This window comes from Aedes aegypti, chromosome 2 (assembly GCF_002204515.2).
Source record: "Aedes aegypti strain LVP_AGWG chromosome 2, AaegL5.0 Primary Assembly, whole genome shotgun sequence".
Taxonomy (NCBI): Eukaryota; Metazoa; Arthropoda; class Insecta; order Diptera; family Culicidae; genus Aedes; species Aedes aegypti.
This window is the reverse complement of record NC_035108.1, coordinates 58,620,484-58,635,147: the sequence shown is the minus strand read 5'-3', so window position 1 is coordinate 58,635,147 and position 14,664 is coordinate 58,620,484. Positions and strand designations below refer to the sequence as shown.

Here is a 14,664-nt window from a genome sequence, read left to right as displayed (position 1 = left end):
AAAAAAATTAATACATATAGGGATGTTCAAAAATAAAAATAATAAAAATCGGAAACCAGTATTCATAAATTCGCGAATAAAAATAGAAACGTGTTTAGAATAATTTTAGATAACGAAAAATGATGTTTAGATCAAAAATAAAAACGCATCCATGGCACGACGGTTCAAATTTCATTGTTTTTAACTCCAATTTACAAGAGCATCACAACAACCAACAACTAGATTTGGCCGGATTTGTTCGCTACCAAATTATTAAGATTGGTTTCGAAACCTTCAGCTTCAGCAGTTCCTCCAGGAGTATGTTCAGAGATTCGACAAGCGATTCCTCCAAGGATTATTTCAAGGATTTATGTTGGAACATTTCTACAGGGATTCCTTTAAAGATTTCGCAAAGAGTTCCTGCAGGAATGCCTCCAGTGATTTCTCCACATAACTCTCCGGCAAAATCTTTACTAGGATTCTTACAGGAATTTCACCAAGAATTCCTCCAGGAATACTCCGAAATTTTTCCGCATTTTTCTCCAGGGATTTTTAAACGATTTCATCTGGTATTCCTACAGAGATTCTACAAAATCGTCCAAAAACTCCTCCAAAGATTTCCCCAGAAAAATCTTTTCAAAGATTCTTGCATAGATGTCTTTAAAGCTTTCTTCAGGAATTCCCCACTTTCCGATCATAATATAGCATCGAAAATTCATGGTTGGCAGCTCGGCCTACATAGCGCTGGGCGATATTTTATGCTAGCAAATGTCATGCTGAACGGAATCAAAACAAAACGAACAAATATAATTACACTGTCGGTTCAGTCGTATCAACGTTTTCATCCGGATAGTTTATACGACTCTCTTCTATGAATGATTCCAGATTTTTTTTTTTTCAGGATCTTTACTATGTAACATAATAAGGCCCATCCAGAATATTCTAAATACTTTCAGAATGCTCCTAGAATTTTTCTCTTTTGGGTCACATCCCGAATCCTTTTTGAACATTTAAAAAAATCTTAATGCTTACAACGATTTTGTTCAAGATTTTTTCCACGAGTTTTTTTTTCTGAAATTTAACCAGAGCTCAGAATGATACTTCCAGAATTGTTCTGGAATGTATATTCTTCTTGAAGCTGTCAAAACCCTTCCAGGATGTTTCGAAATATGTTCTACATTAACCTTCTTTTAATAGTCTCAGAATTTATTCAAAATGTTTTTAACGTTTTTTGAAGGTGCTCAATAATGAACTCAAATTCATTGATTCCTTTTAAAATTTATCCAGATAACCCTTCTAAGATTTCTCTAGGAAAATCTACAGAGATTCCTCCATAGATTTCCCCATCACTTTTTCAGTAATTTTTCGAAGGATTTGTCCAGAAAAATCTATACGGTTTCCTCTAAAAATTGTTCCAGAGATTTCCTCAGGAATTCCTCCAGAGATTTACTCGGTCATCCCTCCATAAACCTCTGCCAGAATTTGTCTAGGGATTTAACCGGGGATTTCTCCTCTAGAGATTAGTCTAGATTGTTCTCCAGAGGTTCTTCCAAAGATCGCTGCATGAATTACTGCAAGAATTTGTTGGCTTCGTGGCCGTGCGGTTAGTGTAGCCAAGCATTTAGTCGTATCGAGTCAAGAAGCGTGAATTCGATTCCCGCTTCCGGAAAACTTTTCGTCAGGAACGTATTTCGACTGTGCCACTGGGAGTTGCATGCTAGTCCGTTGTCTAGTGTGGTGCTTCCTTCAAAGGGCAAATCGTCCACTGGAAGCATTAACGTGTCGGTGTCTTTAAAAGAAAAAGAAATTCTTCCAAGAGTTCATCTAGAAATTCCTCCAAAGATTCTTCAATGAATTCTTCCAGGAATTTCATCAGAAACTATCCTAAGAATTCTCCAGATATTATTATAAATATTATTTATTCATACATGGATTGCTCCAGTAAAATCTCTACATAAATTTCATTTTGAAATTTCATGGATTCCTTCAGAGACTTCTCCAGGGATGGATTCCTACAAGGATTATTTCAGGGATTACTTCAGAAAAAAATCTACAGGGGTGGGATTCCACCGACAAAATCTCTATAGTGATTCTTCCCGGGATACCTCCAAAGATTCTCCAGGGATTCCACCAGGGATCCAAAAAGGGATTCCTCCATAGATGCTACCAGGGAGTTCTTCAATAATTAACTCAGACATTCATTCCTTCAGATTCATTGATTCCTTTAAAAATTTATCCAGATAATCCTTCTAAGTTTTTTCTAGGAAGAGATTCCCTCATATATTTCCCCATCATTTTTTTCAGGAATTTTTCCAAGGATTAGTCCAGAAAAATCTATATGGTTTTCTCTAAAAATTGTTCCAGAGATTTCCTCAGGAATTCCTCCAGAGATTTCCTCGGTCATCCCTCCATAAGCCTCTGCCAGATTTTTTTTAAGGATTTTACCGGGGATTTCTCCTCTAGAGATTATTCTAGATTGTTCTCCAGAGGTTCTTCCAAAGATTGCTCTAAGAATCCCTCCAGGAAACTCTCCAGGGCGTTTTCTGATGAAATTTCTAGAATAATTTCTTATGGTATTCATGTTGGAATCCCCGGAGAAATTATTGGGTGCCCGGAATCTTCAAAGATATTTCATGGGAAAACCCAGAAGGATTACCTTGAGTAATTTCTGTTAAAATCCCTGGGGGAAAGAGTGGAGTAATTTCTGTAATAAAATCTAGAGTTATTCTTGTTGGAATCCCTGGAGGATGTTTTGGATGCCCAGAACGAATCTCTGCAGAAATTTCCAAGGAAATCCCTGCAGGATTCCCTGAAAAAAAAAAAACCTTGGAGTAATTCATGTAGTGATTTTCCTGGAGATGTCCCTGGGGGAATTCCTGAAGGAAACTCTTGAGGAATTCCTATAGGAGTTCGTGAAACTATTTCTTGCAGAGTCCCTGGAGAAGTTCCTGATAGAATACCTGGAGAGATGCTTGGGGAAATCCATGAAGGGTCAGGAATAATTTCTAGAGGAACCTCAAAAGGACTACCAGAGGGAATTCTTGCAAGTATTTGTGGAGGACTTTCTGGAGAAATCACTGAAGTAAATATATGAAGTAGGTATTTTTTGAATACATTTTCGATTTGTAGCCTGAAGAAAGCCTTAAATCCTTAACTCAAGAGCGATCGCATTCAGCCATAGCCAGCTGTGTATGAAATGCGAGCTTTTCTCAAGGTGCGTGTACTCTGTACACGCATGCGACCGGTCTAGGGTTAAGGAGCCTCTGGAAGGATTTTTCTAAAAAATCTGGAGAAATCGCTTAAAGATTAATTTAAGGAATCTCTGGAGAAGTCCTTGAAGAAGTTTTGGTGGAATCTCAGTAAAAAATATACTGGATTAGAGTCCGCGGCTACAAAGTAAATAAAAAATATCTCTGCAGACATTTCTGGAATCCCTGGAGAATCTGCTGACAACAATCTTTGATGAACTGCTGAAGGTATTTCTGGATCCTTGTCGTAACCGATCTCAAAATCAGGTAGCGAACAAAAATTCTTCCTGGAGAAATCTCTGGCAAAATCCCTAGTGCAATCCCTGGAGAATCTACGATTTTTTTTTTTGGAAAGAATCCTATGGAAACTCGTGGACGAAGAAGATTATCTGAAGTCATTCTTTAAGATTTGTAGAAGTTAGTGGTGAATTGTTGAAGTCCTAACCCTAAATCGTGGAAACAATTTTAGGAAAATCCATGGAATAATCACTCGTTTGGTTAAGTACTGAAAGAAATCCCGAACATATGAAATGATGGAGTAATTTCTAGGAAAAGAACAGTTGATGTTCTGAAAAAAATCCTAAACGAAAATCTTTGAGGAAATCCAAAAAAATCCTTGCAAATTTCTAGGATTTGCATTAGATTTTTTTGAAGATTGTTTGAAGTAATCTTTAAAATATGTTCTGTAGGTGTTCTTACGAAAAATTCTGGTTAAATTCTTGAGGGTTCCTTGAACGGAAATCTTGGAGAAATTCATTGAGAAATTCGTTGGAAGAGATTTCTTCTGAGTAATACCTGTATACTGTAGACTAAATGCTGATGAAATCCCTGGAGGAAATCAAAATCAAATACTTTGAAGAATCTTCAAAATGTTCTTTAAAATGGATGACAGCTGTTTATTGAAAATGATAATCATTACTTGGTTCAAGCATTTTCGTATAAATATCCAATTGTTGGTCCTGCAGATGTAGATATCTGCTCCAAACTGTTATTATAGTTTGAACAATCTTTCAGTGTTATGTGCCACGAATGAGTACAAAAAGTAGCAAATACTGAATAGATAGAATAGATACTGCTTATTTTTGATTCCAGAGATCCTCAAGACCTTGATTACAAGAGGTCGAACGTTCCAGTTGGCTCACCAAACTTGTTGAAGCTTTCTCATGCTATTATATGGTTCTATAAACACATTTAATTTCATAGAACAATAGTAGATATTATAGAAACTATTATTAAACCTGTAGATATTGAGGTCCTCAAATTTCTGACAATATGGGTAGTGTTCAATATCTTATCAACACGACAAGTGCGCGAAATCTATCGGAATATGCCAAGAGAGCTTTGATTTTCGATTCCTGGGTTAATATCGGGACAGATTCTAGAAAGATTTTCACTAAAAATCCTGAAAAAAATCACTGATAAAATGTCTGTACAATTTCCATGAAAATTTAAAATAGAAAGTAGGGTAGACAATCGTCGCCGTCAAATGGAATAAGTTGGAAACTCCTTCGTGCGAACGAAAGAATGTTGATGACGAGACGATTATCTGCCAAAGCTATTGTACTGGATGACGATGTTTTTTTTTTATTTCGTCACCAGTTGGTGACGAATCTGACAATTGTCAGCCCTGATGAAAACATGTGCGATAATTGACGAAATTTGATGAGACATTTCTGGTGGAATCCTTAGATATTTGGCACTATGTCTGCATAAAGTGTTTTTACGATGTTCTTGTGCCATTGTGTAATTGAATTCAAATAAATTTTCTTGATTGTGTTTCTCATTTACACGGTGATTTAATGAATGTTGAACAATTTCCTCAATTCGAGCAGTATGTAACAAACTTGAACAAAACAAGATTCATTCCTAACAGTTCAAATCTGTGTCAACCAATGTAATTCGCATTGTTTTAAGATTAGTGACTACTACACAAACAATTATTTCATACATATAATACACTAATCAATACCTGTTCCTTTTATTGAGATTTTCGAAACTTATCCGAGTAACAATCTAAAATATCAATGCATTTCCGATACAGTATTCGATTACTTGTGCATCTCATCATTTACCACTCAAACAGAACAAACCCTTTCTCATACTCAGTACCCTATTCGTTGTCGTTGTTGTCACTGTGTAGCTCTGAAAGTGAAGATGCCGCATCCGCTCCTAAACTCTCCCATTCTAATAAAAAAAAACCAAGCATATCTCGATTTACATTGGACGTAAGTTGTTTCTATTTTTTCTTTTATTATTTCCTATTCGGTTGTTTAAGTTTTTTCTAGTACATTATTTTAATTTCACAATCAAGTTTTACCATTAACTTCAGTTGAAAATATCCATATAAAGCTTCATTTAACTTTCGTTTCGATTTTTTTGTCATCTAACTAGTATAATTAGAAATCTAGTAACTTAATGTAACTTGTTAAGATAATGCAAATGGTCACTACTGTAGTCTAAAATATTCTTTCATTCGCTTTGTATTCCCACCAACAGAAAAAGAAAAGCTCCAAGAAAAAGCGAGCCAAGTCACGTTCCCACTCCCGTGACAGGTAAGTTATACACTTCTTTCACTAGCAATATTACAATAGACAACTCATATATCGCTTTATTCAATGGTCATTGTCAGCTCTTCGTCCAAGCGTCCGGAGCGCAACCATCATCAATCCCACGAGGAAAAGCGTAACAGCAAGAAGGATAAGGACAAGGACAAGAATCGCTACGAGGACTCCAGCGTGAGCCGTGATCGGTACGATCGTAGAGGAGACGATCGCTACGGGTATCATCAGCAGCAGCACCAGCGAGACCGTGACGAACGCGGCGCCAATCGAGTTGATCGCTATGGCAAAGGCGAAGAGCGAGAGCGTAGAAGTCGATCGCGGAATCGTCGCCGAAACAGATCAGAGGAACGGGACAAGTCCAGATCAAAGTCTAGATCCGAGTCTAGGGGCAGACACAGATCTAGGTCAGCTTCAAACGATCATGGAAAACGTAATAAGGGTTATGACAAGCGCGACAGAAGCGTTGAGAAAGTGAAGGAGAAAAAGAGAGACAAATCTCCCAAGAAGGGAGACGGGGAAAAGAGATCGCAGAAGGACAGATCTCGTTCGAGATCAGATAGCAGGAAGAGAGAGCACCTAAAGTCGAAAGATAAGCGACGTGATCGAAGTCGATCCAACAGCCCGAAGAAATCGGAACTTAAAACCAAGGAGAAGCGTCGAGATCGCTCTAGGTCTTTCAGCAAGAAACGAGATGAATCAAGAACAAAGGAGAAACGTCGGGATAGATCCAGATCTGTCAGCAAATCGAAGCAGTCTACTAAAGACAAACGTCGAGAAAAGTCAAAGGACCGCAAGGAGCGCAAGAAATCAGAGACTCCAGAACGAAGAAGACGCGACCGAAGCGATAGCCCAAGAAGGAAGCCAAGTAAATCACCAGTAAAGTCGAAGAAACGTCACGAGTCTCCAGTATCCAAGAGTTTTCGACAGAAGTCACGATCGCCATCGCCAAAACGTGACCGTAGAGATCAATCGTCTCCAGTTGCGAAGACTTCCCGCAAGAAGTCTCGATCGCCATCGCCAAAACGTGACCGAAGAGATCAATCATCTCCTGTTGTGAAGATTTCCCGCAAAAAATCTCGATCACCGTCGCCGAAACGCGACCGAAGAGATCAACCGTCTCCAGTTGCGAAGACTTCTCGCAAGAAGTCTCGATCACCGTCGCCGAAACGTGATCGAAGAGATGACCGTGATCGTGCATCTCCAGTTGCAAAGTTGTCGCGTAAAAAGTCACGATCGCCACCACCAAAACGAGACAAGCGGGAGAGCTCCAAATCACCTGTCGTTAGCAAGAAGCAACGTTCAAGATCACCCATTAGTTCACGCAAGGAACGTTCGCCTGTGGATAACCGTAGGAATAGGTCTAACTCTCCAACAGAGAAACGCAAGAAACGATCACCTTCCCCGGTGAGACCGAGCAGAAAAGAGCGCTCGAGGACTCCCGTGAAACTCCATCGTGCTCGATCTCCGTCGCCTGATCAAATGAATAAACCTTCGACCAGTTCTTCGTTCAATAATCGGAGGGAGCGATCAAAATCTCCTTCCGATAGACGCAAGAAACGATCGGCATCTCAAGAAAAAGTGTATAAAGAGCGATCGAGATCGCCTGTCGCCATGCAGAAATCAGTGGAGGGTAAGACCCGTCGTTCAAAGTCACCTGAAACCAAGAAATCTTCGAGAAAACCTAGCCCAGATAAGCCATCTCGTAATGCTAAATCTCCAAAACGAGATTCTAACACTCCAGTCGAGCAACGAAAAGATGATCGCAGCCGCTCCGATTCCGCTTCCGATGACTCTTCGGATTCTTCTGATCTGAGCTACTCGCCCGCACAACGTGACCCCGAGCGATATCGCGACATTCTAGAAGGAAAACCCGTTGAAATAAAGCCGAGATCACCGTCCAAGGAACGCCGGCAATCAACTTCATCGTCGTCCGAAGGAGGATCTTCTCCCAAAACTGCGAAGGATTTCCTGAAGAAAACCTCCAGATTCCGCCGCGATCGAAGTCCAGCTGCACCTCCTCCAGCTCCAGAGCCGGTGGCCAAATCGCGTTCGAAGTCACCACCAAAGAAACGTCGATTCGAGACGCCACCTCCGCTGGAGAAACCAGAGGCACGATCCCCGACTGGCAAGAAACGTAAGGAACGTTCCCCTTCGCCCGAGACTTCCAAGAAGTCTGAGCCAGCAACAAACGATCGCGATCGTACGCGTTCTCCGGATGCTCCCCCGAAACGATCTCCACCCGCAGTTGCCGAAAAGGTCAAACAACCCAAGAAACCCAAAAAGAAACAAAATCCTCCCGTTCAACAGCCGGTTGTTAAACTTCAATCGCCGGCTTCTTCATCTACCGCATCCGACAGTGAATCGGAAGATCCTCAGAGAAAATCCAAGCAAAAAGATCAATCCGATCACTTGGATGCTTTCCTTCCGACCTTCGGTGATAATCGCGAAGATAAGGATCTATCGTTGCTGAAAGCTTTGAAGAATGACCTTGCGGCTAAGGCCAAGCAGTGTTTGGAAAAGAAGAAGTCTGTTTCGGAACAGCAGGGTGATACTGCTGAAGTTGGTCCTCCACGAGTTGGTGAAAGCCGTGAGCGCAACATCCAGATTCAGCAGGCCAAAATGGCATCCCTGGCCGCTGCTAGTACTGCGGCTCTCGGTACCGGAAAAGGCATTGAATTCACTACGGAGACAACGGTACCCGAGGAACCTATAAGGAAGAAAGAAGTGAATGTAGCATCAACCAGCGGAATCAATACCAATCAGATCAAGAAGGATATCCATGAAATTCTGACGACGGTTGGAGCGTGCCGCATGGATGACAGTAAGGGATCCGGAGGAAGTTCCACCGTGGTTAGCTTGGCCAAGAGCACAATCCTCAGCGCGGTGGACAACATTTTGAAGGAGAAGATCTCCGGAGCGGTTGAGTCGGCAGCGAACTCACGCAAATCTCGCAGCACGTCCAGATCACGGTCCAGGTCCAGGTCGCGATCGCATAGGTGAGTTGATCATTTCGGTTTAGTGAATGCCCCCGGATCTAACAAATGGTTTCCACCATTACAGATCGCGTAGCTACAGCAGTTCCAGCTCCAGCTCTCGCAGCTCCCGTTCCCGTAGCCATTCGTCGCGTTCGCGATCGCGCTCCAGCCGGGGCAGCAGCCGATCGCGATCGCACAGCAGTACTTCCCGCTCTCGATCCCGAACGCCACCGCCGCGTCGTTCCAAGTCACGGTCGCCATCAATACCGCGCCGTGCCGGGTCGCCAAGTTTCCTCGATCGACGCCGGATCACCAGGTAAGTCGATCTTTTGAGATTCAGCGAAGATTTTGATTTCTTTATAGATTTATCTTTCATTTAAAATTTTTATTATTTTTTTCACATTATGTTTCGGTTTACCCTACTTGTGTTCAGTTCGAGAAAGACGCGTAAATCGCGCAGTAGTTCCAGCAGTAGTAGCTCTAGCTCTAGCTCCGGATCGAGCAGCCGATCGAGTGGATCCGATCGCTCCAGCCGAAGGCGTCGCCGACGATAGATCTCAGGATCTTTCGTCTGAACGTCAACCCCCTCCCCCCAATTCAGTTGTGCGTTCAAAAGTGCTTTTAGAGCCTAATTTTCAGCGTAGATTTATGCTTTAATTTTGACGGAGTGCCCATTGTGTTGATCGTAGAGTTATCTTCAGTTCTTATGTTAAAATTGTGTATCTTTTGTAACACTTGATCAAAGCTTGATATTTAGGACACGATTATGTTGTTTTTTGTTCTGAAGTGTACCGAAATTTCCTTTTTCGTTCAGCGTTGAAGGTAAGTGAGTTATTCATTGAGTTAAGCTTGGTGTGATGCACTTTCTTAATCCGAGAAGCTTCTATTTTCCCACTAACCGATATGAATTACTCCCAATTTTGGTGCTTGCTATCATCTGGAAATAACAGTGCACGGAAGCGTCCCATTCCATACCGTCGTCCAACTCCATCGTCGATGTCCAGCGGAAGCAGCTACAACAGCCGTAGTCGCTCCCGGTCCAGAAGTCGCAGCAAAAGCATGTAAATCTAACTAAACCAAAAAGAACAACTAACCGGTGTTTTGAAGCTAATACTTAAATATAGAAACCATCATCTAGTCTATAACTGCATATATCCCAACCAGTAAGGGCAGAAACTAAAACGGAAATCAAAAACAATCAAATGAAAGCAAGAAATAACTCGTCAGCCCCCTTGACAAATGATGATATTCTATCAGATATTATGAACTAACAAACTATCATAGATTTCATCTCAAAATCAGAGATCTTAAACCGTGTGATTCTTTGTTGAAGAAATGCTAATTCTAATTCTATCTTTGATTTGATAATACTCACCTAAACAATTGTAACCAATCTAGTCATTCAACTATTAGTTTATTCTAGGAGTTTTCTTTCACTTGAAATGGTGCAATTTCGATCGAGCTAAGTCAGAACGTTTTGCTTCTTAATTATAAAATGCTTAGAACAAAATATTTATTCCAATTGGTTTGATAATTTATTTAACTTAATTTATGAGAACCTAAGTTTGATTGCGTCAAATTGAAAACGTTCTTCTAAACCATTTTATCAATGAAACAAGTATTCCATGGTCAATACAATGTGATTATCAAAGTACTAATAGTAATATGCATGTGAGGTTGTTTTCTTCATCCGAAAGTCCTTAAAGATCGCCATAATTCGAATTGTTCATTTTTTGCGCTCAAAACTTTCGGCGGTGACCAACTCGCGTCGGGGCCGAACGCCGCGGCTCAACATCGAGCGGCTACGGGACTCAGAAGTAGCCCAAGAATACGCGCAGCTACGGCAAATGAAATGTAATATGTTGTTAACAAAATGTTAATAAAATCTTAAATTTGTTTTACCAAATTAGGATGATAGTGTTGTCTAACAACACAGAACACCTAGATATAAGAAATGAATGTAATGTTTGGAATGATACTAATACAAAAAAAAATGTATATAGTCGGCCGGTCTCAGAGATTTTTCTAATGTCCAAAGATCCATGGAGAAATTCTTGGGATAATTTCTGATGAAATTCCAGCAGGAATTCAATCTATGGAGGATAGATTTCCTGGAGGATTGTCTGGAGAAATCCTTGGAGTAAATCATGTATTTTCCTGGTGGTAACTCTGAGAGAATTTCTGGAGGAATTTCTTAAGGAATTCGTGAGTTGTAGAACTCCTAAAGAACCTTGGTGTTGCGTAGAAGAATCCTTGATGAGTATCCGGATTAATTACTGAATGAATTTCGAGAGAATAAGCGTAGTAGGCTTTGCCCCGAATGAACGTGTTTCGAACTAGCGTAACGGTATTTTTTCCCACGATTCCGCTGGTGGTTCGATCGGTACTACGCCACCCGGATAGTTTTTTAGTTTGAAGTTAAAGTTTTTATTCATTTTCTGTGTAAAATTTACTCTAACTTAAGCAAGAGCGACTAGGGTAAGTGTTCCCTTAGTTGTGGGTGTTCCTATAGTTGCGGTAGTGCCGTTTCCACTGATTTCATTAAATTAGCTTCAGAACCGACACTGCCAATCGACGTATTGGCATCAACAAACACGAAATAGTTTAAAAGAGCGTTCAAATTGCTTTAAAACTGATGAAGTATCACTTAAATTGCTAAAACTGTTATTGCTTGTACCAATACTTGCGGTAAAGTGTTCCTATAGTGGAGGATCCCATAAGAATACCACGGATACCGCAACTATAGGAACACAAATTAAAAATATACCGCAACTAAAGGAACAGTGTACCAATAGTGGAGGTATAATTTTTCACTAACATGCCGTGGACTACTGCGATGAAATATTTTTTCTCATTAAGCCAATGGTCGTTACTTCCCGTTACAACATCAACATGTACATTAATTGCGCTTCTTGAATTTAGGCGATTAAATGAAGTTCAATAGTGCTTAGTACCTCCACTATTGGTACATCTACCCTACCTCTAAAAGAGTGCTTTACGAGGTGCTAGTTCTTGGTTCTACAGTGCTAGTTTTTGGCTGGAGTTTCAATTTCTACACGGCGTACTTTCTTGGAGCTTTCAGATGCATTAGGTGAGTTTGTTCGTTTACAAAGGGAATAACGTTGCATTTCAATTACGACGAGTTTTTCAGTTTTAATCATTTTTACTGTTTCATCAGATTTCGTGTATGCTTGAGTGTCCGTCGGTAGTTACGTAGTATTGTATTGTAGTTCGACATTTTTTTCTCGTTACGTCGGTCGTACGTTGTGGAACTCGAACTTGTTTTTTTTATTCGATAAATGCATTGCGAACGGCCGGTTTTTTTATTTGTTTTTGATGTAAAACGTTTCCTTTTTTTACCAATCCGATGACCCTGGAGGGATCGGTTCTGCTTTTTACTGTTCACTGAGCAGAAAATCACAACCGGTCAAAATGTAATCAACCAAATAAGATATTTTCCTTCTTTGATTGCCGGCATTCAAATGATTAAAATATTAAAACTTAATCATAAATTATCTGTGTCTGTCGCTAGCTTTTCAGGCGAATCCTGACCACACACCTCTCCCAACCTCCACTTCCGTAACACTTATGAGAGTGTCGCTGAGTCGGTGGCCTCTCATTAAGTAAGTGCTACATCAACATTTCCTTCTCTTATCTTACGGTAAAGATGGGCGTGGCCAGGAATAGCAATATTCATGCTTTTGGTAACATTGTTCATGATTGGACCAAGGTTTACTCCCTAACCTTGTTCCTGAAAGCAGTCTGAATGAGATTATAAAATGACACATAAATGTTGCTAGTATCCAATCTACGAAGTATACCATAACTACGCTAACGCTAACGCTTATTACTGAATGAACCTCGAGAGAACTATTTGGGGATATCTTTGTATGTATCTGGGGAGGAATCCTCGAATAAATTTTGGAGAAATCCTTGAAGAGATTGTACTAGCTCCTGGAGAAAGCCTTAAAAAAAATATCTCTGCAAATATCGTTGGAGAATTCTCTGAAAGATTTTCTAAAGGAATCTCTGAAGGAACACAAAAAAAAATGCTTAAAAAATTCATGGCGAAGTTAAAATTCCGGAGTATTTCCGTAAGGTGAATCATTTCGGAATCAAAATATGGCCGCCACAATGGCCGACTTGTGTCCCTACTCACGTTTTCAAAGGCACTAAACTGGAGAATTAGTCATGTATATTACGGCTTAAACCAGCCGACGCAAAAAAAAAACCTGAAGTTTGTAGACACAAAAGTCAATTCGCACAAAGCCAAAATAAAAGTGCACTGTTGTTGGATGTTTTCCACGCGTGATTTGTGTTCAAAGGCAAGTGCAATTTTAGAAGTAAGAACTCCTGAAACAGATCCTGGAGGAATCCTTGGAGAACCACTGAAGACATTCCTGCAAAATCTGACATTCTGTTTGCAAAATCTGTAAAGGGATCCCTGTAGAAATTTTCTTGCAGGAATCCCTGGAGGAATTGCTGAAGGTATTCCTGGAGCTTTATCAGAACCGATCTTAAATGTCTCATGACAAACAAAAGTTCTTTCTGGAGGAATCTCTGGCAAAAGCCCTAAAGGGGTCCCTGGAGAAATCGCCTTTGATATTACGGGAGAGATTATCATTGAGGAATTTCTGGTAAAATTCTTAGAGGAAGGTTCGAAAGAATTCCTGCAAAAATCTCTGGAAGAGTCTCTGGAGATATTTCTAGAGGAATTCGTGAAGGAATCTTCAGGTTTCAGGTTTTCCTGAAGAAACTCCTGGAGCCTCATTCGAGCTGATTCCAAAATTTAGAATTCGGTCAGAAGTCATAACTCCAGGGTGTCCATCCTTCCGGGAAATCCGGGAAAAGCGGGAAAACCCCAGGAATAACAAATGACCGGGAAAAATACGGGAAATATCCGGGATTTAGGAGAACACACCGGGAAACCAATCCTAGAGGGATTTCTGGAAGAATTTCAGCAGGATTTCCGGAACGATTCTTGAAGAATTTCTGCGAGAATCCTAACGAAATTTATGGAAGTATCTCAAAGGGATTTCCGGAAGAATTTTAGAATAAAATCTGGAAGTAGACGAAAGAGGGATGTCCGGAAGCATCCCAGAAAGATTTTCAGAAAAATCCCTGTAGTAGAATAATCGATAAATAACCTGAAGAATTCCAGCAATATTTCTGAGAGATTCCTAAAGAGAATACCGGACAAATTTCATAGCGTTGCCTGCAAGTATCTTTGAAAGATATTCCGAAGAGTTTCAACAGGATTTTCGGAAGAATTTGAGAAGATTTACGGAAGAATTTCAGATGCATTTCCGTAAAAATCTCCGAAGGTCCAGGAGGCTTGAAGAATCCCAAATTTTTTTTTGAAGAATCCTCGAAAGACGTTTTGGAGATTCTAAAAATCTAGAAGTGCTCAAGAGGAAAAAATCCTAGAACGATATTCAGAAGAATCTCAAAAGTACTTCCAGATAAGTCCCATGAACATTTCCAGAATTCCACAAGGATTTTGTAAAGAGTCCGCAAGAGACATCCGAAAGTACTCCAACAGAATTCTTTAAAAGAACTTAGAAGTATTTTGGGAAGAACTCCAGAGGAATTTTCGTAAGAGGAATTTTCAGTAAGATTCCGGAAAAACAGGTTTGTTTTAATAAAAAGCACTATGGGCGAAACTAGAACTTTTTCCACAAAGTGTACGACTGCTTGTCACTCGAACCTCGCATCATGTTTATCTTTTGGTGGTAGACAGATGGATTATGCTCTTCGAAATATTACTAGAAAGGTATTTAGGGATTCTTGACAGGGTTATTGGCGAGATTCTTGTTAGATTTCCATTTGGATTCATAGTTAATTTTAAATGAGATCTTTGCTAGAATTCTTACGGATATCGAATCGATAATTGATCAATTT

General features: G+C 40.2%; 1 protein-coding gene across 7 annotated transcripts in view; it reads left to right on the top strand.

Moving 5' to 3' along the window:
- The window catches only part of LOC110675582 (serine/arginine repetitive matrix protein 5), a 135,638-nt gene extending 125,217 nt beyond the window's left edge, over window positions 1-10,421 (top strand). For 3 of the 7 annotated variants that reach the window (XM_021840941.1, XM_021840939.1, XM_021840944.1), the window contains 4 exons: window positions 5,724-5,779; window positions 5,857-8,784; window positions 8,849-9,079; window positions 9,197-9,527. In XM_021840941.1, the coding sequence (XP_021696633.1) occupies window positions 5,724-5,779; window positions 5,857-8,784; window positions 8,849-9,079; window positions 9,197-9,317 (3,336 nt within the window). In that variant the 3' untranslated portion in view covers window positions 9,318-9,527. Of the gene's footprint in view, window positions 1-5,367; window positions 5,453-5,723; window positions 5,780-5,856; window positions 8,785-8,848; window positions 9,080-9,196; window positions 9,528-9,713 lie in introns of those variants that run through there. The other 4 variants (XM_021840942.1, XM_021840943.1, XM_021840940.1 and 1 more) reach the window with 3 other exon arrangements.
- The last annotated feature ends 4,243 nt before the right edge of the window (window positions 10,422-14,664 follow it).